Below are 22077 nucleotides of genomic sequence, written 5' to 3' on the forward strand. Positions count from 1 at the left end.
AATTTAATGAAATCTCAAAAAGTGAGCAGAGGACCGGTGGTAACACACTGGTTTGATTTCCAACTGCCTCCCCCGCCCCCGCGCCACCACCCCACACACACTGCAAATTATAACAGCATATAACTGTAGCCAAGACAAAACAAAGCTTCATTATGGAAAGTGTAATGCTGTGTGCCAGGCACCGTTTGCCTGGATTATCTCACTTAATTTTTTGTTTTGTTTTGTTTTTCGAGACAGAGTTTCTCTGTGTAGCCTTAGCTGTCTTAGAACTTACTCTGTAGACTAGGCTGGCCTTGAACTCACAGAAATCCACCTGCCTCTGCCATCACCACCTGGCTTCTCATTTAATTCTTTTCTTTTCTTTTTTTCTTTCTTTTTTTTCTTTTTTTGAGACAGGGTTTCTCTGTGTAGCTTTGGAGCCTGTCCTGGATCTCACTTTGTAGACCAGGCTGGATTCGAATTCACAAAGATTCGCCTGGCTCTGCCTCCCGAGTGCTGGGATTAAAGGCATGCACCACCACCGCCCAGCTCTCATTTAATTCTTAAAAAGCTCTATTATACTCTATTATTATCCCCATTCTACAACTAAGAAAACAGAGTTGGCAAACATTCTCAACTACAAACTTGACCTTGTTGGTTCTCTGCTCAATCTTTTCTCTTAAAAAAAAAATCAGTGGGTCATGGTGGCACACGTCTCCCAGCACTCGGGGAGCAGAGGCAGGTGGATCTCTCTGAGTTCGAGGCCAGCCTGGTCTACAGAGTGAGTTACCAGACAGACAGGACTACACAGAGAAACCCTGTCTTGAAAGACCAAAATTAAACAAACACACTATGATCTGTAGGTATGTGTGCCCAAGTGTGTTTATGTACCCCACGAGCATGCGGGTTTCCGTGGAGGCCAGAGGGCACTGATTACCTGGAATTGGAGTTACAGGGGGTTATGAGCAGCCTGCTGTGGGTGCTGGGAACCCAGCCCAGGTCCTCAGCAAGAGCAGGAAGCACTCTTAACTGCCGAGCCACCTCTCCAGTTCCTTCCCACCTCTTCCTGGAACCTTTCCAGTTGTCCCGATACCTGCTTTGGCCCCATTCCTTAGGCTCATCTTTTCACATTCCCCTGCTCAACTGCCCACACTGTAATCTACCTGCAGTTTTGACCCAGCCTCGAATCCACTGACAATCCTATCTTCATCTTAGTCGGGGGTGGGGAGGAGGAGCTATTTCTGGCTCATTCTTCTTAGCTTTCTATACCTATTCTTCAGGTCTGAGCTGCTTGGTCATCTTCTCCTCTTCCAGGAAGCCTTTGCTGAGTTCCTGGCCTGTGTGCTGGGCTCCCTACATGCCTCCTTGGGTCTCAGATCTTAGGAAGATGAGAGCTGCTCACACCGAGGGTTAACTGCTGATTCATGGCTCCTTCCCACTGGACTTTAGCTTTAGGGGGCACAGGTTGTCTGACCGGCCATTGGCTTATCTCCAGCACTGGGTACAGTGCTTGGCCTGTCGTGGAGCCAGAGGGAAAAGGGACGTGAAGTAGGCGGAGAGGCCCCAGGGCCGGGAGCCAGGATCCCTGGAGATCTACCAGCCTAACAATGAGGAAGTAGGGGATGCTGACACAGTGAGTGCATTTTCAAGGGCCAGGCAGAGTGTACGGGGTAACTCTAACTCTCTGTCTTCTCCCCAGAGCCACTCTGTGTGCAAACCTGGTATCCCAGCGCGTGTTAGAGGGTGAGTTCAAGGTTCTCCTCAACTACAGTTTGAGATCAGCCTGGGCTGCATGGGGCCCATTCTCAACTCCCCTCCCTCCCTGTGACCAAATCCAAGCCAGAGCCTAGCAATAGACGGAAGCAATTGATGTCAAAATGAACACAGCAGGAACAGACCACAACTCTTTTTCTTTTTTCTTTTCTTTTTTTTTTTGGTTTTTCGAGACAGGGTTTCTCTGTGTAGTTTTGGTGCCTGTCTCACTCTGTAGACCAGGCTGGCCTCCAACTCACAGAGATCCGCCTGCCTCTGCCTCCCAAGTGCTGGGATTAAAGGTGTGCGCCACCACCGCCTGGCCCCACAACTCTTGACCCATAAAGAAAGCACTCCCCCATCCTGCTCCCCCTAGAACTGGAATTCCATAAAGTGGACTCTATGCTTGAATCAAAGTTCTCCACGCAGGGCTTGCCGTAGGGTGCTAGGTCCATCATCCAGGGATCAGCTGGGGGAGGCCATCACCCCTCCAGAGCTAAGACGGGGGTAGGTGCAGATGCAGCCGTACAAACTGGGAACTGTTTATTTACTTTAGTGAGAAGCCCATATACAAAGAAGGCACAGGGTGGGGAAAGTGCTATAGTACCGTGGAGGGGCGGAGCTGCGGAGCGGGCCTGCCTGCGGTTCCGGTTCCGGGAGAGGACCTGGGAATCCGCCTCCACTGCCAGAATGGGGATGCAGCTCCTAGGGGAGGGGGCGGGGGCGGGGGAGGGCTGGGTTTCTCAGAAAGCCACAGGCAGCTCAGAATACCATCTCTGTGGTCAAGGGAGCAGAGTTCAGTCTGGCCAGCCGGGCCAGGGGTTGGGCTCTCCCCTGCCCTACATTCAAGTATCACACCCCACGTGGTCTTGTGGGGTCTCCAGGCCTTGCTCAGGCTGAGGTGGCCAGGACGGGTCAGGAGTATCTTCCCCAGCATCCTGCCAATATCTGCTGCTGGGCCAGGATTGGTACCCTGCTCTCTGAAGGATGCCACCGTGCTCCAGCACAGTATATCCAGGCTGTCCATGGTTTCGCTTTGTTCCTTTGGGCTGCGTTTCTTGCCAACTCTGTCGCCAAGGTTTTGGAGATCCATTCATAAAGCCCATTCTAGGGACTTGCTTTTTAGTCCACTGCTCTTGAGTCTGAGCATACAAGTCACAAGAACATCCCTTTTGGTGTGGCCCGACTCTCCAGTGGGTGCCAGGAATTGCAGCTGGGCCCGACTGTCTCCTTGTCGTCAGTAGTTTCTTTCTGGACAGTAAAGTCAGTCCAGGGACAATGGCTCAAGGGGGATCCAGTGTGGAAGAGGGATGTCACCACGTCAGGGACCTTTTCCTCCTGGCTCCCGGGAGAGGCGCTTTGGCTTGGTTTTGGCACAGATAGAGGCTCGGACACGGCACCCTCCATGGTATATCTGAACAGGCCCTTAGCAGTAGGCCGTGTGTGTGTGTGTGTGTGTGTGTGTGTGTGTGTGTGTGTGTGTGTGTGCCCAGTGGGCAGAGCTGCGCTATGCTCAGCGTCGCAAGGTCTTAAAGGAGATTCTGGGGCCCCAGAGAACTTGCCTGCCCTGAAGGGGGATAGATGCCTGAGCCTGCTGGTGCCAGCCAAATGTGTGGCCCCTTTTGGACTGTCAGAGTCATTAATTTATGATAAATAGGAAGGAAGGGAGCACTGGGGGTGGAGGGAATGACAGGGAAGGTATCAGTAGTATTGGTCCCGAATCTGCCAGCTGGTGACCCAGTGCTTCTTGGTGGGTAGGGTGCTCCCTGGAGGTGGGTAGCGCTCCTCCTCCCGGATACGCACTGCATGGTACTTGGGCATGATCCGGTAGTATCGGGTCGGTTTAAAGAAGTCACACTGGAGTTTAGGCAGAAGAGAAATTCTGTCAGTATCCAGCATTCAAATGGGAAAAGATGCTGCCCCCCCACACCCAACACACACACACACACACACACACACACACACACACACACACACACACACTCCTATGGTGCTTACAGCAGGCTTCCACTCAAACATCCCAACCTCAATATGAGATGGGAGGATGAACATCCCCAGCCCAGACCCAGAGGAAGGAGGAGCTGAGGAAGACACAGAGGAGAACAGAGGCAGGTGGAGACCAAGCAGACGCCAAGATTGTGGGCCAGGAAGACAGGGTGATCTCAATGGCCAGTGTTAGGGGTGGGTAAGAGGGTTATCCCTGGGAGATGGTGGGACTCAGGACAAAATGTTCTTGGTCCTCTCCTTCCTTGTGGGAGGGGATAGGGTTTAGAGTCATTGTGGACATGCCTGGTGATCAGACAGAGGTGGTCAGTCCAGCCCTGACTGTTTCTCTTTTCCAGTCCCCCAGAAAGCAGCATGCTCACTGGAAGGATTTCATGGCATGCTCTTGGGATTGTAAGCTCCTGAGAGCCAGGTGTAGGTGGGGGGTCCCGGGGTTACTCAGGGTGGCCTTTGCTTTGAGATGGTAGACAAGTGAGATCCAAGCAGGCCCTAAGGCGAGAGGAGCAGACAGGACAGAATCAGAAGCCCCAGGCAGCTGGGGCTTTGGAGAGGAGGCCCATAGGCCATGTTACCCGGGTGGGCCGGGGCAGGGGGGGCGCCCCCCCTCAGTAGTCGTCGGTCAGCCTTTCTGTCTCTGACGGCTGGCTCTTCATCTCAGCCTTCTGCCTCTTAGCTTCATACAGGGCCCGAGTGCGGGCTCGCTTGAAGAAGCCGCACTGGAGGGAGGAGGCGGGGACGGGCATCAGGGGTGCTGGTAGACCTGGCCATCAGCACTCGGGGAGCTGGGGCTTAGAGGTGGGGAACCTGGGAGGCTACGTCCTGGGCCCAGCGTGGTGGGTGGCCAGACACCAGAGCAGCCTGCAGTTCCCCAGGCGTGGGTGGCACTGGGAGCCGGGGGTGGGGGTGGGGTGGGGGAGTGGGGGGGTTGGATCTGGAAAAGGGCTGCCGAGATGGAGATGAGGGATGGGATGCAGAGCCGTGGGAGGGAGGGAGGGAGGGTGAGCCGTGCTGGCGCTGGCAGGGGGTCTGAAGTGCGAAGCCCCAGTAGGCTGGGAGTCTCTACCTTCCACAGCAGGATGATGATGAGCCCCAGCAACAGCAGCCCGGCACCGACGGCCACAAGTACCAACCACAGCTCAATCTCAGCAGGCAGCTCCTCCACCAGCTCTGAGTCAATGTCCACTGAGAACTGCAGAGGAGAGAGATGAGACTTAGCTGAGGCCAGCCTGCTGAGACCTTGCTCCCGTCCAGGTCACTTTTTCTGTCCCTGCTGGGTCCATAGCCCTGTTATTTGATCTACAGCCGGTAGGGGGCGGTCAGTGACTAGAAAAAGGTCCAGCAGTACTCAGTGAGGGGAGCAGGCCTTGTGTCCAGTTTCTTAGGCACAGATTTGATCAGAGGGACAGCCTCAGATCTGATAGGCAGCCTGGCATCTGAGTTTGTGATCCACACATCTGGACTTGCATATCAGCTCTGTTCCTGATAAACCGTGTGACCTTGGACTAGTAATTTCATCTCTCTGCATCTTTTCCTGTGCTCTGGGAAAGAGATCACTGGTGGCTTCATTACAGTGTAGAAACGTGACCAAAAGCATGCATTCGAGAGCCAGGCTACTTGGGCTCAAGTCCAGCTTTGCAATCCACTGGCTGTGTAGCCTTGAACAAGTTACTCAGCCTCTCTGTTATTCATCTGTACACTGGGAATTATAATCCCCTACTCATAGGCTGTTGGACAGGATTAAAGATAGCATGAGTAGACTTCTCAGAGCGACACCTGTTACATGACGAACGATGGCATGGGCGAGTCCATGTGTGCACGTGTATCCGTAGGTTAAATAGCCCACACCAGAGATGCCTGCGACTACAAGTGTGTCATATTTGGGGTTTTGTTTTATTTGTGGCTCAGGGAGCTTCAGGTTTTGGAGTGTTTGCATTTCCAGTTTTTGGAGTAGAACCTCTCTAGACCACCATGCTTACTTTTCACTTCCTTTGTAATTATTTTGATTTTGATTAAAAAACAAACAAACAGGTAGCAGAGAAAACGAAAGGCTTCCAGTAATTTGATGCTCTGGGAAAAAAAACTGTCTCCATAGCGAATAGTAGCTAGCGGTGGTGACCCCAGCAGAAGGTAAGAGGGTCTTGTTATATTAGCCCAGGCTGGCCTCAAACTTTTAATCCTGTCTCAACCTCCCAGGGGCTGAGATTATAGGCATGCACCCATTTGCCCTCTCCAGCTCTCTCCATATATTTAATACGTTTGCCCCACATGGATGGGACCACGCTCTAGTCACACTCTGGCAAGCTTTGTCTCCCCCATTTTTATTAATACCATCCTCTTTCCCTCTCAATTGATCTCTTCTGAGGACCACACAGTCATTGTAGAAATGGACCACATTTTATCGAGCCAATCTCCTACTGACAGACATTTAGATCATTTCCAATTCCCTGCTCCTATTAACGATGCTCTAAAATATCCCCATATATTTATCTTTGCATGCTTGTCCGATGAGCTCCTTGAAATATGTGAGCATGAGCTAGCTCAGAGGGAATGGGTGCTTTAAATATTAATGAATATTGACAAATGTATCTCCACAAAGGAGCCACCAATTTATACTCCAGTCAGTAACATTTCCCACTACCTACCATCACCAGACAGCATTTCTCTTTTTAGTATTTTCCAATCAGACAGGCAAACAACTCTCGTTTGTTATTTGTGGGTTGTTTTTTTTTTAAAGGTTTGTTTGTTTGCTTGTTTTTTGAGACAGGGTCTCACTAATGTAGCCTTGACTGGCCTGGAACTTGCCATGTAGACTAGACCGGCCTTGAACTCACAGAGAGGGATCTTTCTGCCTCAGCCTCTAGAGTGCTGGGACTAAAGGCATACACAAGCATGCTCAGCTAAAGGGTTTACCTTTTTATATGAAATTACGCATGTGCACGTGTTTTACATTAAATTATGTGTGTATTGTGTGTGCAGGTGAGTGCAGGCTCAGAATAGGTTGTCTGATCAGGTGAAGGGAGAGGTAGCGTGGTTGTGAGCTGCTTGATAATGTGAGCTGGGAACTGAACTCAAGCTTCCTGCAAGAACAGTGTGCACCCTTAACTGCAGAGCCGTCTCTCCAGCTCCTATTCTATGTATGTGCAAGTTAAATACTTGTGTTTCATCACACATACATTATCTTCTATATTGAAATATTAAACTATATCCACACTTAGTCACGTTCCTTTGGAACTTGTCCTTTTAGCTTATCACCTTTTGTTGTATATCGATTTACAATTTCATATAGACTAATTTTTCATCCCGTTGGTTTACTTCGGGAAATGCATCACGGAGTGTTTCATCAGCCTCCCATCTGCTCCGCTCTGTGTATCGCCTATGTGTTTCCACTTGCATCCTTTCACAAGAAATTATTAGCCATCCGCCATACTTCTTCTTCCAGCTGTGACTTAGAACATTCCTTCCCCCTGTGGAATTTCCTGAATCTCACTTGAACTGGAATGACTTGAAAAGATCCAACAAAGAGAGAATGTCGGCCTTTTTTCTATTCATAATTTAATTTTTTGTTATATGTTTATTGTTATGTGTTATCCCATGGGGCTGTATACCTTTTCAGCCATACACACAAATGCTGTTATTGTTGAGGATTTGTTTGATTGATTTTTGTGAGACAGAATCTTGCTATGTAGACCAAGCTGTCCTTGAACTCACTAAATTGCCCAGGCTAGCCTCAAACTTGGGTCAATCCTCTGTATCAGTCTCTAGAGTATTCTACCATGGTCAGCCTTTTTAAAAATTTTTATTTATCTATTTATTTTATTATTCTTTTTTAAGTATAAAATTTTCTTTTTTTACATATAAAGTTATTTATTATGTATACAGTGTTATGCCTGAGATGGCACCAGATTTCATTACAGAGGGCAGTGAGCTACCATGTGGTTGCTGGGAATTAAACTCAGGACCTCTGGAAGAGCAGCCAGTGCTCTTAACCTCCGAGCCATCTCTCCAGCCCTATTTTATTATTCTTATGGGGGGGCAGGTGTTGAGACAGGGTCTCTCAATGTAGTCCTGGCTGGCCTGGGACTCACTCTGTGGACCAGGCTGGCCTTGAACTCAAAGAGATCCACCTGCCTCAGCCTCCTGAATACTGGGATTAAAGATGTGAGCCACTATGCCCAGCCCCTCCCCCCCTTAAAATTTTGTGTGTGTGTGTGTGTGTGTGTGTGTGTGTGTGTGTACTCATACATGTGTGGGCCTCCTGTGTGCATTTTTGGAGGCCAGAGATCAGTGCTGGATGTCTTCCTCTATCATTTTCTACCTTTTTGTTTGTTGTTTTTGGTTTTTTTTGAGTCAGGGTCTCTCACTGAACTAGTAACAGTTTGCCTAATTTGGCTGGCCAGCAAGTCCCCAGCATCCACCTGCCATCACTGGCCTATAGCCTGAAGTTACAAGCATGTGTCAACACACCCAGCTTTTCACTAGGTGCTTGGGTGCTGAGGATCCAAATTCAGGTTGTCAGGCTTGTGGAGCAGAGCCTTGGTCCACTGAGCCATCTCCCCAGTCCCTCACTTTACACTTCTAGTTTCAGGACAATATCCTAGGTTGTCCAGACTGGCCTTGAATTCACTCTAGAGTGCAGGCAGACCTGGGCCTTAATACCCTTCTGTTCTGTCTCCCCACAAACTAAGATGGCCGCCCTACACCATCAAGGCCAGCATCAGTGTCCTCTTAGAGATGTCCTGTGTCGTGTGGCCTGGCCTGAGACGGCTGGCCTTGCTGACACACTGACTCACCCATGTGGTCTTGTTCTCCATGTTGATGGTAAGGATGTTGGTTCGCAGGAACAAGGTAGCCCAGCCATCCACCCGGACTCTGTCAAAGTCTCTGTAGTCCTACGAGAAAGACAGAGGGGTCTGAACTAGCGGTGGAAGTCTCTCTTGGCCTCCCTCCTGACTAAGCTCTACCCACTTCAGTACCCTATGAGGCAGCACCATCACAGGACCTGTCATCCAGCCTCTCCTTCACACACAAATGCATGCCACTCACTCATCTGGGCACAGGGTCCTGTGCTGATGCTGGGACAGGAGAGAGGGGGAAGGTCATGGTCTAGGTCAGATTCATGGACTAAATCTACCCCGGCACCTGTTGCTGGCACATAGCCACACCCCTTCATTTGCCTAAGGCAACCTTTGTGGCCCAGTGTTGGAAACTGAGTACAAACAACAGAAACCAGCCACACAGGCCACAAAATTTGAGTCTAGTCCTAAACCAAAAAAGAAGGGAGGGGAGACTAGGTAGCAAGAGAAGGTTGGCATGAGAGTGACTATAACCCATCCAAGCAGGACAGATGACAGACATATGTAACTTCTGAGAAAGGTCTGTGCAGCTCAGGAGAGTGGACTCCAGGTGCTGAAGTTAGATAGGATCTCAGTGATGAGAAGTGAAGGCTGATGGAGGCCTTGATGGCTGAACAGAGAATTCACACAGAGAGACAGAAAAAAAGAAAAGCTGGTATCCCAGTGGGGAGGGACAGAGGCAAAGGACAGAGGTAGAATGTAATGGACACATGAGAGATCATTTTGGAAGCATTATACACTCATGCACAGACACACAATCATGACACCAATGTGGCCTATGGTGATAGACACACAACTGTGCAGGACACGACACTGTTTTGCACACTACACACACACACACACCACATGCTGGCTTCAATCCCTCCCTGTCACTCTCCTCACCCAGGTGGACGACAGTGGAGACCTCCCAACACAGCACTCACCTCAATAAAGGTGCTGTTCCACACCCGCGCCTTCACGGTCACATTGGTGACGTTGGAGGTATCAGGAATGGGGCACTCCAGCCACACACAGCGGGCGCGGCCGCTGGCACAGCTCTGAGGTAGATAGGAGATACAGACATGAGACAGCCTGGGTCTCCAGACCTAATGCTGCCTCTGCTCACCCTCTACCCTCCTAGACTTCAACCCACCCCTGAGTGACCAAGGGGTTTGATCGTTGTTCTGCTCACACACAAATTCCTCTACTTCTCAAACATCCGTTCAAGCTGCATTCGTGGGACACACTCATCTGATTCAGGGAACACAAACGTGAAGCATAGTCCTTGCTCAGGCTGCCAAGTCCCAGCCTCAGAAATTTCTCCCAAGCCAAGTACGCTGGGTATTGTCTGTTGGCTTGGGATACCCCTTCAACCTCTCTAGCGAGTTATGCCTTCCCTGGGTCCCCGTATTTGTTTCTCCACCTCTTCCTGCAGAGGGCACCCTGCTCTACACTTCCTCCTGCCCCTCCCCAGCCCAAATGCCCAAGCAAAACAGCCCCCAACATGGGGTGAGGCCTTGGAATCCAGCCAGCAGCTCCTCTTTAGTTCCACTGTGATGGATGCTCCTTAGGGTAGGAGGTGGATCTGTTTTCCTGTCACACCCAGGTCCACAGCCCCTCTGTAGACCAGCGTCTCTGGGTGAGTGGTCTCTGTCCCCCTCGCTTCGTGGGGCCCCCCATGCCCATGCGCCTTGTGTCAGGATGTGTAGTTCTCCCCACCTCTGCCCTGGCCACTCACCAACACAGTCTCAGATTTGGCTTTTTTGGCAGCAGCTAGCGTGACAGGTGGGGAACCTTGGTCTCCCCCTGGATCCAGTTGTCTCCGCCTGCGCTGTGGAGAATGTGGCTTGTCTCCAGGGTCCTGGAGAGGGCAGAGATGTGTTGGGAAGGCAGAGAGAGCTAAGAATAGCTTACGGGAGACAGGGAAGGGGCAGAGGGGACCCAGGCTCCCAAAGAGGACCCGTGGCAGGGGAAGATAATGGCTTTTCTGCCCTCCGGCATGCAAATGAGATGTGCATGGACCATCCCTGCTGATGAACTTACAGAGAGAGTAAGGTTGAGAGGGTTGACAAGGTTTCCAGGCGGCTGGCAGGGCCAGGACCCATTGCTATGGATGGTGATCTCCGTGGGGTACAGCAGCCACTTGCCATTGGTAACTTCATAGGGCCACTCCAGACCTAGGATCAGTGTGCCCAAGGCCGCCAGCCTGTCTCCCACGGGGCTCACCTGTGGGCACACATGACCTGTGTGTCACGGTTACCGTCTTTTGGAAAACTCCCCTACAGCTCAACAACCCTCAGCCCTCCCAGTTTTGAACCCCAGACCCAGAACAATCTCCCCATTGCCTTTCTTAAGAGTCTCCAGCCAGGACCCCAGAGGTGCCCTTGCCTGGAATTCATATTTCAGCGGACTTCCCACGTCCTCCACAGTTTTCATGCCGGCCTCGCCCATCACTGTCCCACCAAAGGAGCTCTGTAGCCGATGGGTCATCCTAGGGTCAGAAAGACAACGAGTCAAAGCAGACAGGAGGCCGGAGCCCTGCCAGAGGGGACTGTAGTGCCAAGGCTGGTTGACTACAGTTCCCCTGATGCATAAGCCCCAGTTCTACCACACGCCGGTTGTGTGGCCTCACACAAACTGCAGAGCCTCTCTGAGCCTCAGTTTCCTTGCCTGTAAGGTGGATTCAGTAATGGCTGGCACAGTGCAAAGCAGGGGTGCAAAGTCACTAAGATGTCTTTGACATCTTCGAAAGGTGGGCTCTCAAAAAGGTGGGGGAAGGGCTGAAGAGATGGCCCCGGGGTTAAGAGCACATACTGCTCTTCCAGAGAACTGGGGTTCAGTTCTCAGCACCCACATGGTGGCTTGCAACCACCTGTCACTCCAGTTTCAGGGGAGCTGACACCCTCTTCTGACCTTCAGGGGCACCAGGCGTGCACATGATGCATACATGCATGCAGAGGAAACATTCATACACATAAAATAAAGTCAATCTAAGAAAAAAGGGGGTGTCTGGGGAGCTGGCTCAATGGGTAAAGCACTTGCTATGGTAGTGTGAGGTTCTGAGTTCAAATCCCCTTAGAACTCACTTGAGAGCCGAGTATGGTAGCACACATCTGTAATGCAAGTGCTCCCAATGTGAGTTGGGTGGTGGAGACAGGAAGATCCCTGAGGAAATGCATGGGCCAGCTAGCCTGGCATATGCATTGTGGAGTATGCAAGAGACCCCCTGCCTCATATGGTCCTCTGACTTCTACATGTGTTCCACAGCATGCACATTCCTGCATTCTCACACCTGCACATGCAAACACACATCATACATATATACACATACTCAAAGATAAATATCAAGAAAATTAAGTGGAAAAGTTAACATGAAGGGCAGAGACCACCACCTTAGCCCCGGGTGTCAATTCGGCCCTTCCTACCTGTGTTACAGGAAATAATAATGCAACCATCATGGTGGCCATTGTTATTAGGAAAAGATGACCCAGGAGGACACCAGACCAAGAGAAGTGTCAGAGGAGCCTAGGAGGCACCTTGAGGGTAGGGAGACCCTGGCTCAGGCACAGAGGACTAGGGGCAGAGCGGTACCCACAAGCTGAGTGAGGCCTGGAGTGTGTAGTCCACCTCCAAAGTCAGGGTCATGGGCTGCAAGTTGTCCTGGTGACTTGACCTAGGGGGAAAATGCAGGTGGTAAGGAGACCCAGGACGTGAGCTCAGCCCTGACCAGAGCAGCTTTCCAGGGTCACTCACGTGGAGAGCTGCAGCTGTGCCTGAAGGTCCCTCGTGTTCAATGTCACCCCAATAACCTCAAAGGCGATGAGCAGCTCCATCTAGCACAAGGGTCAGGGTAACAGAAAGGAGCATTGGATCGCAGCAGGGGGCTACGGATGGCATGGGGAGATCTAGGCGAGCGACCCTCCATCCCTCTTCCTGGTCCATCTCTGGTTCCCTGTCTCTTCTTTGGGTGACATCATTGCTACTTTGGGGATCTCTGCTACTTTTGCACACCCTTAAGCAGGTTACTGAAACTTTCTAAGCCTGTGTTTCCCATTCTGTGAGACAGCTTTTGTATTAGGGAAAACTGAGATACTACATCAGATAAAAGAGGCGGCATTAGGTGTAGCGGTGAGCACAGCATCAGGGCTCCGCCAAAGGGGTCTCCTTGCTTACACCTCCCCTAGAACCATGCATAGCTCCCTAGTGGCTCCACTGCTTAGTCTCTTGGCCTCTTCTCACCCCTTGCTGGGCCTTCCCCTCCTCCACTTTGGTTCTTTGCTTCAAGAAATCCCATGAACGGGCAGGTAAAGTGGCTAGGAGCTCGCCCGAGGACCCTCCAGAAGTGGAACATGTGGCCAGGTCTCACCCTCTGGTTCCTTTTGAAGGGGTTTCCTAGCTCACACAGGATGGTCTCGTTAGCTTGGCAGGTCCCGGACTGCGGAAAGACAGCAAAGGTCAGGGTTATGCTTGTCTCCCGTCTGCTGTGGAGTACCGTTAGAAGCCCTAATGACCTGTCTCCCGAGCAGCGGAGGGAGCCCAGTCCCGGAGGAGGTCAGCACACCACAGCAAAGGATAATTCAAGTAGATGTCATATACACTGGGGTGCCAATGGACAGGAAGCCAGCTTTGGGCTGAGCCTGGGCGGTGAGCACTCACTGGGCGCACAGAGGACAGTAGCAGGGCGGGCGGCACCTCCAAGGTGAGCAGTGCCTCGTGGGCATCTTCCCCGGCACGCTCGCGGCTTGGCGTGTTGGTCACATTGATGCTCAAGAACAGTTTCTTAGTGTCTCTGCTGTACTGGAGCCTGAAGAGAGGAGCCCGGGACTAAGTCAAAAGCCCCACCTCCACTAGGCTCCGCCCCTCGGCCCTCCGTTGGGGGCTGGGGGGCGGGGTCGGAAAGCCACTGCTGGGCCAACCAGGTTTTACCATGCAGTCTTAACAGGGCTTTAAAGTCCCTCTGCCCACATCCACCCTACCCCTGGCCAGTGAGGCCTCGCCCCAATTCTGCCAGCCAATGAGGCCCCGCCTAGCCTGTGACCAATCAGCATCCCCCAGAAACCACCTGCTCAGAGGCTGCAGCTGCTCAGACACGAAGGCCGCTCGCATCTGCAGGTTGCTGTCACACTTGTTGTCCGGCCCGCACTCCTTCTGGAAGTGGACCTGGGGACAGCGGGAGGCTTGAGGGGGCTGCGCCCCAGATCCCCCTCCGACCCCACAAGCCCTCCTGGCCCGGGTAGGCCCTGCTCACCTCAGTGTGGTTCTCCAGAGCCTGTGCCTGGTTGAGAACTGGGTAGGCATCCAGAGACCGCATCCCCAGTTTGAGGCGATCGGGCATGGGCACAGGTAAGGAGTAGTTCATGGCAATAACAATGGGACGGAGTTTATCACGGACATTGTCCTGGAGAAGACGGTGAGGTGAACCCAGCCCTCAGGTTAAATCCTCCTACCTCGCTAAACCCTAGCCAGAGTAAGCCCCAGGGGAGAGCTAGGGTTCCTTCTACCCTGAACCCCCAAGTTAAGCTGAATCCTCACGAATCCGGTCACCAAATGAGTCCTACCATCTTGTACTGCCCTGCCTCCCCAGGAGATGGAGCTTTTTCTTCCTAGAGATGGGTGCTCCCTTTACGGATCTCCAGGTTCACTTTCCCTACACCATGATGCCCCAAAAGAGGAACTGAGCTGGTCCTGCGTCAGGGACCCACTTTTTCCAGACTGGACCAGAGCCAACATCTCTTTCCCAAGGTGATAAACCCGTGGCCCCATCCCCACCCCTGGGCGTATCCTACTCCTCCTACCACGTGAGACATGCTGTGTGTTGACACCATCCTGCCTACCCCTATCCTCCAGACATCCCCAACCTCTGTCTTTGGGGAGACCTCTGTCCCTCCGCTTTGACTTAGAGGGACACGGGCCACCTCTTCCAGAGATTTCAGAGGCCCCCATCCCATCCTGCCCCACAGCTCAACTCCTCCCTCACCATCAGCAGTAACTCCAGTGTCTGGCAACGTGTCTCTGGCATGGAGAAGAAACCATGGAAGACAGCTGACTGGCTGCGGGCGAATCGGAGCCTAGGTGGGCGGCGGTCCCGGTCGGCCTCCAGTGTGTAAGCCAGGGCTGCAGACAGACCCGGCAGTCAGCAGGTGGGCCAGGTGAGCATCCCCCCCCCCCCACCCGAGCACCCCGTGCCCAGCACTCACTGATGTTCCGCCTGTAGTTGGGGTTCCCAGCGCTCTGGTTGTAGGCAAAGCACAGCTCCAGCTGAACACTGTTGGGGGGACGCACAGCAAGGCCTGGTCACAGCGGGAGGGACAGCCGTGTCCTACTTCTCACTCTTGTGCTAGGCAAAGGGAACTCAGGACCCTTGTGGGGGGGGCGGGGGAGTCAGGAGCAAAACTGGGGGGGTCTACAAAGCTGTGGTGACTTCTCGCTCACTGTTTCAAGAGGTCACCAGTGAGGAAACTGAGGCGGGGGAGGGGGAGGGGATCTGTCTGACGTTATCAGGCAACTGATGGCCCTGCCCAGGTCTTGGAATCTCCAGAGCTTCCTTTTGTCACCCACCCCCTGCTTTTCCGCTCAGTAGGCCCCTTGGCTATCAGACTGACAGCCACAAAAGCCCTCAGGGTCACCACAGTCTTTTCCACTTTCTTCGCTATGGTTTTTTGAACACTTCCCGTAAAGATTTTTGAACACTTCCCGTAAAGAGTACTGTGCTTAGGGCTTTTCTGTATATTGTCTCATTTAATTACCTCAAGGACTCTGTGAATTGGTTATTACCTTTCGTATGTTATCTGAGTCTCGGACTAATTATTTGCCCAGGGTGGGTCTCCTTCCCCACACCCATCCACCTAAGAGCATTCCTCTTCCCTTCCCTTCAGCACTCACTCCTCGGAGTTCACCCTGCTCTCCCCCAGCAATGAGTGGCTGGGCTTTGAGCCAGATGCTGCGGAGCTCCTGTTTCCTAACCTTGTGCTCACACGTTAGTTCCTGCAAGGAACTTTGAATTGAAATGACATTGGATAGGGAATGTATCGCTGCTCAGGGTAGGACATCTGGAGTGTCCAGGGGAGGGTTTAGGGCCTGAGCCCTCTGGGCCTGCCTAGACATAAGGAGTGGGCAGGAAGAACCGGGCTGACGTCTCACCAGGAGGTAGCAGTACAAAGTGAGGGGTCCAACACAGCTGGCCTGGCCACCAAGGTCCTTTGGAGAATATTGATGACAGGCCGGGCCCTATCGTAACAAGAAAGCAGGCAGAGATTAGTATTTCCTGCCTACCCCAGGCTAGGGCTGGGGTTCAGGTTTCTGTGGATCACTGCAGAAGGTGGACAGGTCCATAAAGATGAGGATGGAGGAGGGACATGCCCCTGCCCACAGTCTCCTAGCTCACCGCAGCAGCACAATGTGGTCTGACAGGCTCCCTACTAGCAGGTCTGGATATAAGTTGTCATCCACATCCATCTTCCCACTCAGAGAGTAGCCGAAGGTGGACAAGCCAGGCAGTCCTAGTTTCTCTCCATGGACTATCTGAAGCCAAGAGGAAGTGGTAGGGGCAGGCTCTGAGACATGCTTGGAGGAGGAGCCCTGGGGGATAGGGGTATCAGACACGTCCCCATGGACTCATACCTGCTGGGGCTGCCTGAGGAGTCCCCCGGAACTGCTGTGGTAGATGTAGACCTTGCCCAAGCCCTCAAACGGAGCTCCCACGGCGATGTCTGGGGAGGAAAGACGGGGCAGGGTCACCAGGCATTCCGGGCCCCATGGCTCTTTCTGCTGTCGGCCACTGAGCCCAGCGTGGCGGTGACCTCAGCCTGGCAGAAGTGTTCAGAGCAACAGGGAACTTCGTCGCTTCCGAGCTCTGGTGGGAATGGAGGCTGGGGGAAGGGGAAGAAGTTTCCTCCAAGGCAGACAGCTGGTCAGTAGCTCACACAGAGCTTTGTCCCACATTCCCCAGCGTAATCCAGTGTTTCCCGCTTTCCCTATCCCCCATCAACCACTTCTCCAGACACCTTGGTTCTTCTAATGACATTCGCTATCAAGGCCAGAGAAGAAGCCGTTCCCCAATGAACACTGCCAGCGCTCACAGCGTCAATTAACCCTTACAAGAATGCCCGGGGTTGGGGGGGGGGAGTCCTCTACTGTCATTTACCCGCTTCGTAGATGAGCGGACTCAAATCCCAGAAGCTGGATTATAACTACAATACCACAGTGCACTTTGTCCAGTATAATGGACCTTCAAGTGTCAGGACTTTTAAAATGCTAAGCAATGTTTCCTGAGACTCAACACGTTTGATGATCTGTCTTTGCTGGACTCATCTGCTACGTGTGATCTAAGAAGGCCCGGGTAACGGTAAGGGGAGTCAGGGAGAATAAGTGGCCCCTAGGCTGAAAACAGTGACCCTTCTGTGGGAAGAGCTTGGGCCTGCTGGCTGACCTTCCTGGCCTCCATTTCTGCCTCTTCAGAGGCTTTGCCTTCCCTTCGGTTCTCAGCTGTGTTCTGACTTTTGGTGAGCTGAGTACTCCCTCAGTAACCTGGTTCACACCCTAATGTGTCCTCCCTGTGACTTCCCGGGTCCCGCAGAGCACCTGCCAGGTAATGCCACTATACCTAAGGCCCCCTCCCTTTCTCGTCACCTGATAGGGTACATCCCTGGTCCTACCTCCCCAGGTGTCCTACCTGCTTTCCATCCCAAGCCCCTCGGGAATCACCCTCCAAAGTGTCAAACCATCATCTAACGTCCCTGCTCCAACGATGTCTCTGGATCCCTCCACACCTTGCTCTCGCTACGCCCCAGATAGAGAAAAGCCCCATCTGCTCTGCCTGGCTCTCAGAGCATTCTCCAGCCCGTCCCCAGTGGACACTTTGATGGTACATATCACATGGCAAGTTCCTATGCTCATGCTGCCTATTCCTCTCTTCTGGGCACCCTCAGCCCAGCCACTTGTCACCCACTCTAGGTGAGCCTCTGCAGCATCCTCTGCACATCCTCTCTAGCATCCCCTTGAGCGGAGAGCCCGGGAGGCAACTGGTGCTCAGTCAGGGAGGGTGCTGAGGGCGGGGTGCAGGCTCCTACCCTGGAACCCATCCTGGTTGATGTCACCGATGCTGGCTATGGAGAGGCCAAAGGCAGAGCGACTGGGACCGTGAAGCAGGAGGGAAGAGTCGTTCGGGAAGGACGTGCCCGCCTGGTTCATGAAGACGTAGACGGCACCCCCTACCTCCTCTTTCCGCTCAAAGTAGTAGGGAGCACCCACCAGGAGGTCCTGCCACCTGCACAGGAGAAGAGTGGGAGTGAGAGTGTGAGGTTGCCCCCCCCATACACGACGAGACTGTCATTGAATGAGCAGGATCGTGCCAGGGCCATGCAAATGAGCAAACGACCTGCCTGACCCCCCCGGCCATGAGAAGGCCAACCAGACCCACCAAACAGAAAAGTCGAGTCATGGAGAAATCATGCAGGCAGAGATCACACCCGGAAAAAAGCTCCTTCCCCATTGGCACCTTATGGATGACAGGCATGATTGACAGGTACAGACAAGCAAGCAAGGTGTCATGCAAACGTCCAGACTCCCGTCAAGTGTGATTGCAAGACCCTAAAAACAGCGACTGTGCGAATGCAAAGCTTCTACTTCCCTGACCTAGCTCGAGCAAGCCTGCCCCCCCCTGCCCCGCCCCCCACCCTTCTCTCCGGGCCCAGAGGATGTCCCATGTCCCTAGGTTCTCACCCATCATTGTTCAGGTCTGCCAGAGCGATGGCACTGCCAAAATAAGCGCCCACCTGCGTGCCTTGCAGCACCTGCCTCATCCGCAGGTCTCCGCCTGCCTCTTGTCTCAGCAAGAAGACAGCGCCCATGTGTTGGTGCCGTGGGGCACCCGTCACAACAGTGATATCCGTGGGATGGAGGACGGCACTGCCTACCTGCATCGAGTACCCTGGGATGAGGAGGGGAGGGGGTCAATCAAGGACCCAGCGAATTTGCCCCCTTCTGTACTGGACCTAGTCACCCACCCTCTATTATCTTCTAGTCCTCTGTTCCAGATGAGGAAAAAGAAAAAGTGGGCCCAGAGATCCAGCTGTAGCCTCCCTTGCAGACAACTAACTTTGCACCTGGAGCCTTTAGACCAGAGCCACACATGCAGGCGGGGTGCAGTGAGTGTGTGCCAATTGAACTAAATGACACTCGTCACACCCCACAGCACACCAGAGGTCAAAGGGTCAGTACATTAGGGACCAAATTGGCTTCCTCCATCCTCCAGTGGGCCACCAGCACTGGACTTACCAATATAGAAGTTTCCTTCGTCCTCGGAGCCCTTATAGCTATATTCAGATAAATCCCAGTCCTTGCGCTGAATCATGTAGCTGTTTCCTGCAGGAAGATTGGGGAAGGGAGCAGAAAGTGTTGGTCACTCCCTTTTCCCTCCACCGTGCCCGCCTCCCTTGACAACAACAATAACCCCTGTTGTGTATGAGCACTTAGAAATCACTGCTGTTGGGGATTTTTGTTTATTTTGTTTTGTTTTTGCTTTTTTGTTTGTGGGTTTTATTTTTGTTTGTTTGTTTTTTGTTTATTTTTTTGTTTTTGTTTTTGTTTTTTTTTTTTTTTTGGTTTTTCGAGACAGGGTTTCTCTGTATAGCCCTGGCTGTCCTGGAATTAGACCAGGCTGGCCTCAAACTCAGAGATCCACCTGCCTCTGCCTCCTGAGTGCTGGGATTAAAGGCATGCACCACTACTGCCCAGCCAATAAACCACATCCTCTTTAAGGATTTTTGTTTGTTTGTTTGTTTTTGTTTTTGTTTTTCCAAGACAGGGTTTCTCTGTGTAGCTTTGCACCTTTCCTGGATCTCGCTCAGTAGACCAGGCTGGCCTTGAACTCACAGAGATCCTCCTGCCTCTGCCTCCCAAGTGCTGGGATTAAAGGTGTGCGCCACCACTGCCCGGCCCTCTTTAAGCATTTTATGATGGGAGGCTGGCTGGAGAGATGGCTCAGTGAACAAGATCACTGGCTGATGCTCTTCTAGGCCACCCAGGTTTGATTCCTCGTACCCTCATGGTCTGCAACACCAGTTTCAGGTGATCAGACAGGCCTTGAGCTCATGATCCTCAGGCCTCAGACTCCCACTTGTTGGCATGTACATTACACCTGGTTGACATGATTATAGGTATGGATGTTTTGCCTGCATGTATGTCTGTAATATCACCTGCATGCAGTGACTGCAGAGGCCAGAAGAGGGCGTTGGGTCTCCTGGAACTGGAATTAAAGCCACCGTGTGGGTGCTGAGCCATTTCTCCAGCCCTTTAAGCAAGAATCTCGGAGACAATGAAATCTTCTACGACCTCAAAAGGACAGTCCTGTATGTATTGACCTGAAACATGGCTTTTAGCTTATGGTGAATGAAAAGACAAAGTGGAAGGCCAGAGCATTTAATTGGATTCTGTTTGTTTTTAAGAAAATACCTATAAATACTAAAATAAGGGGCTGGAGAGATGGCTCAATGTTTAAGAGCACTGGCTGCTCTTTCAGAGGTCCTGAGATCAATTCCCAGCAACCACGTGGTGGCTCACAACTATCTGTCACAGGATCAGATTCCTTCTCTGATGTTCATGAAGACAAAGCACTCATATACATAAAATACATGAATAAATAACTCTTTTTAAAACTCATTAAAAGCCGGGTGGCGGTGGCACACGCCTTTAATCCCAGTACTCGGGAGGCAGAGCCAGACTGATCTCTGTGAGTTCGAGGCCAGCCTGGTCTACAAAGCAAGATCCAGGACGGGCACCAAAACTACACAGAGAAACCCTGTCTCAGAAAACAAAACACAAAAACAAAATCATTAAAGATATTAAAATAAGTGTGGAAGGAGTCCTAAGACACGATGAACCCTGGGAAATGGGATGAGGGAGGTTGGGAAAGAGAAGGGACTTTTAAAAAAAAATTTCCCCTTCTTAATTTGTGGTACTGAAGGTTGAACTTAGACCCTCATACTCTGTACAGTTCTCCTTTTTAAAGTTCATCTTGAAGCAGGGTCTTGCTAAGTTACCCATGCTGGGCCTGAACTCAGTATCCCAGGCAGAATTATGGATGGCATCCTCCTGCCTCGGTGTCCGAGTAGCCAGGATCACAGGGTAGTGCCACTTTTTTGCTGGCCAGTTTTGCTCTTAATTCTAACAAATCCTAAGCTGAGATTTTACTTTTTTGCACCAGAAGCATGATTGTAAAATTTCCCAGAGGTTGAGCTGATAGCAGACAGGCCACAGTCCAGCCTGGGTTTCTGTATTTACTTATACTTTGCTTTTATTTGTTTGTTTGTTTGTTTCCAAGACAGGGTCTCATTAAGTAGCTTTGGTTGTCATAGAACTCTCTGTAGACCAGGCTCGAACTCACAGGGTTTTCACCCTGCCTCCTGAGGGCTAGGAGTAAATAAAGATCTGTCCCAGTGGCTTACTGGGGACAGGTGGTTTCTGTCACCCTCCTTCTCCCTTTCCAGGGTCCTCACCTTTCCAGTTGTAGGCTCCAGGGGCACCGAAGTACACGGTGTTCTGGGTGAAGCCACCACTGGTGCCCAGCTGGCACATGCCAGTCTGCAGGTAGTCAGTGTTGCTATTACACATCTCATTGTGGTAGGTCTGCCAGTCGTCACCATGGTCCAGCTGTAAGTCGTTGCCACGCACGTAGCACTTGCCCACCATACGCCGCTGGTCCTCTAGCCCAGACCATAGCACCTGGGTGTAGCGATGAGCACAGACCTAGGGACCCCCAAACACACAGACACTTGGCCTTAGCCAGGATCAGGGGACCCATGGCAAGCTGTATGTCTCACCCTGGGCACTGCTGGCTTTGTGAGTCAGAGGCCAAAGAGGAACGCTGTCTTCTTTCTCTTCCTGTGGGGACACTGAAACGTGTATCCCCTTTCCATTATTTAGAAATCAAGGGCCAGGAGCAGATCTGGGGGAGCCAGGAAGCATGAATTTGAGAGTAGCTGAGGAATCTTGGTGAAAGGAATTGGAGAAGGATGAGGGAATGTGGGTCTTAGTCTCCTGGGCTAAAAGGAGCCATTTACAGGGAGATTGTCCCCAGATGATTCTGTTGTTTAATGAAAGGATCATTTAAAATAATAATAATAATATAGCATTATAAACAGCAGTGAACACTTACTGAGTACTTACTATATGCCAAACACAAGTCCAAGTGCTTCTCATATAGTAACTTTTAAATTTATTCTTATCTTATTTTCTCTGTATGGGTATTTCGTCTGCATGTATGTCTGTGTACCATGTATGTCTGGGCATCAGATCCCCCTGGAACTGGAATTACACACTGTTGTGATCTGCCACGTGGGTTGCTGGGAATTGAACCCTGGTCCTCTGGAAGAGCAGCCAGTGCTCCTAACTGCTGAGCCGTCTCTCCAGTCCCGCATCATATACATTTATTGGGAAAATCAGTGGAACGGTAGAGTTACTTTAGGGCTGATCATGGCTTAGCGTTTTTTAAGACCCTGGGTCTGATCCCTAG

At 51.8% G+C, this 22077-nt stretch overlaps 1 protein-coding gene across 2 annotated transcripts in view; it reads right to left on the bottom strand.

The window, feature by feature from the left end:
* Window positions 1-2257: 2257 nt before the first annotated feature.
* Itga3 (integrin subunit alpha 3) overlaps window positions 2258-22077 on the bottom strand; it is a 29397-nt gene continuing 9577 nt past the window's right edge. Inside the window, exons 4-26 of one of the 2 annotated variants that reach the window (XM_016008019.3) lie at window positions 21062-21311; window positions 18843-18929; window positions 18288-18495; window positions 17636-17832; window positions 16188-16276; window positions 15952-16088; window positions 15708-15794; window positions 14765-14832; window positions 14545-14681; window positions 13816-13965; window positions 13630-13727; window positions 13224-13371; window positions 12934-13002; window positions 12321-12400; window positions 12163-12240; window positions 10956-11058; window positions 10611-10793; window positions 10306-10428; window positions 9512-9625; window positions 8526-8624; window positions 4799-4924; window positions 4308-4451; window positions 2258-3588 (exon numbers count right to left, since the gene is read on the bottom strand). In XM_016008019.3, coding sequence (XP_015863505.1) covers window positions 4341-4451; window positions 4799-4924; window positions 8526-8624; window positions 9512-9625; window positions 10306-10428; window positions 10611-10793; window positions 10956-11058; window positions 12163-12240; window positions 12321-12400; window positions 12934-13002; window positions 13224-13371; window positions 13630-13727; window positions 13816-13965; window positions 14545-14681; window positions 14765-14832; window positions 15708-15794; window positions 15952-16088; window positions 16188-16276; window positions 17636-17832; window positions 18288-18495; window positions 18843-18929; window positions 21062-21311 — 2742 coding nt within the window. In that variant the 3' untranslated portion in view covers window positions 2258-3588; window positions 4308-4340. The remainder of the gene's footprint in view (window positions 3589-4307; window positions 4452-4798; window positions 4925-8525; window positions 8625-9511; window positions 9626-10305; window positions 10429-10610; window positions 10794-10955; window positions 11059-12162; window positions 12241-12320; window positions 12401-12933; window positions 13003-13223; window positions 13372-13629; window positions 13728-13815; window positions 13966-14544; window positions 14682-14764; window positions 14833-15707; window positions 15795-15951; window positions 16089-16187; window positions 16277-17635; window positions 17833-18287; window positions 18496-18842; window positions 18930-21061; window positions 21312-22077) is intronic. The other variant, XM_006971936.4, reaches the window with a different exon arrangement.

Source organism: Peromyscus maniculatus, chromosome 8 (genome assembly GCF_049852395.1).
Source record: "Peromyscus maniculatus bairdii isolate BWxNUB_F1_BW_parent chromosome 8, HU_Pman_BW_mat_3.1, whole genome shotgun sequence".
NCBI lineage: Eukaryota > Metazoa > Chordata > Mammalia > Rodentia > Cricetidae > Peromyscus > Peromyscus maniculatus.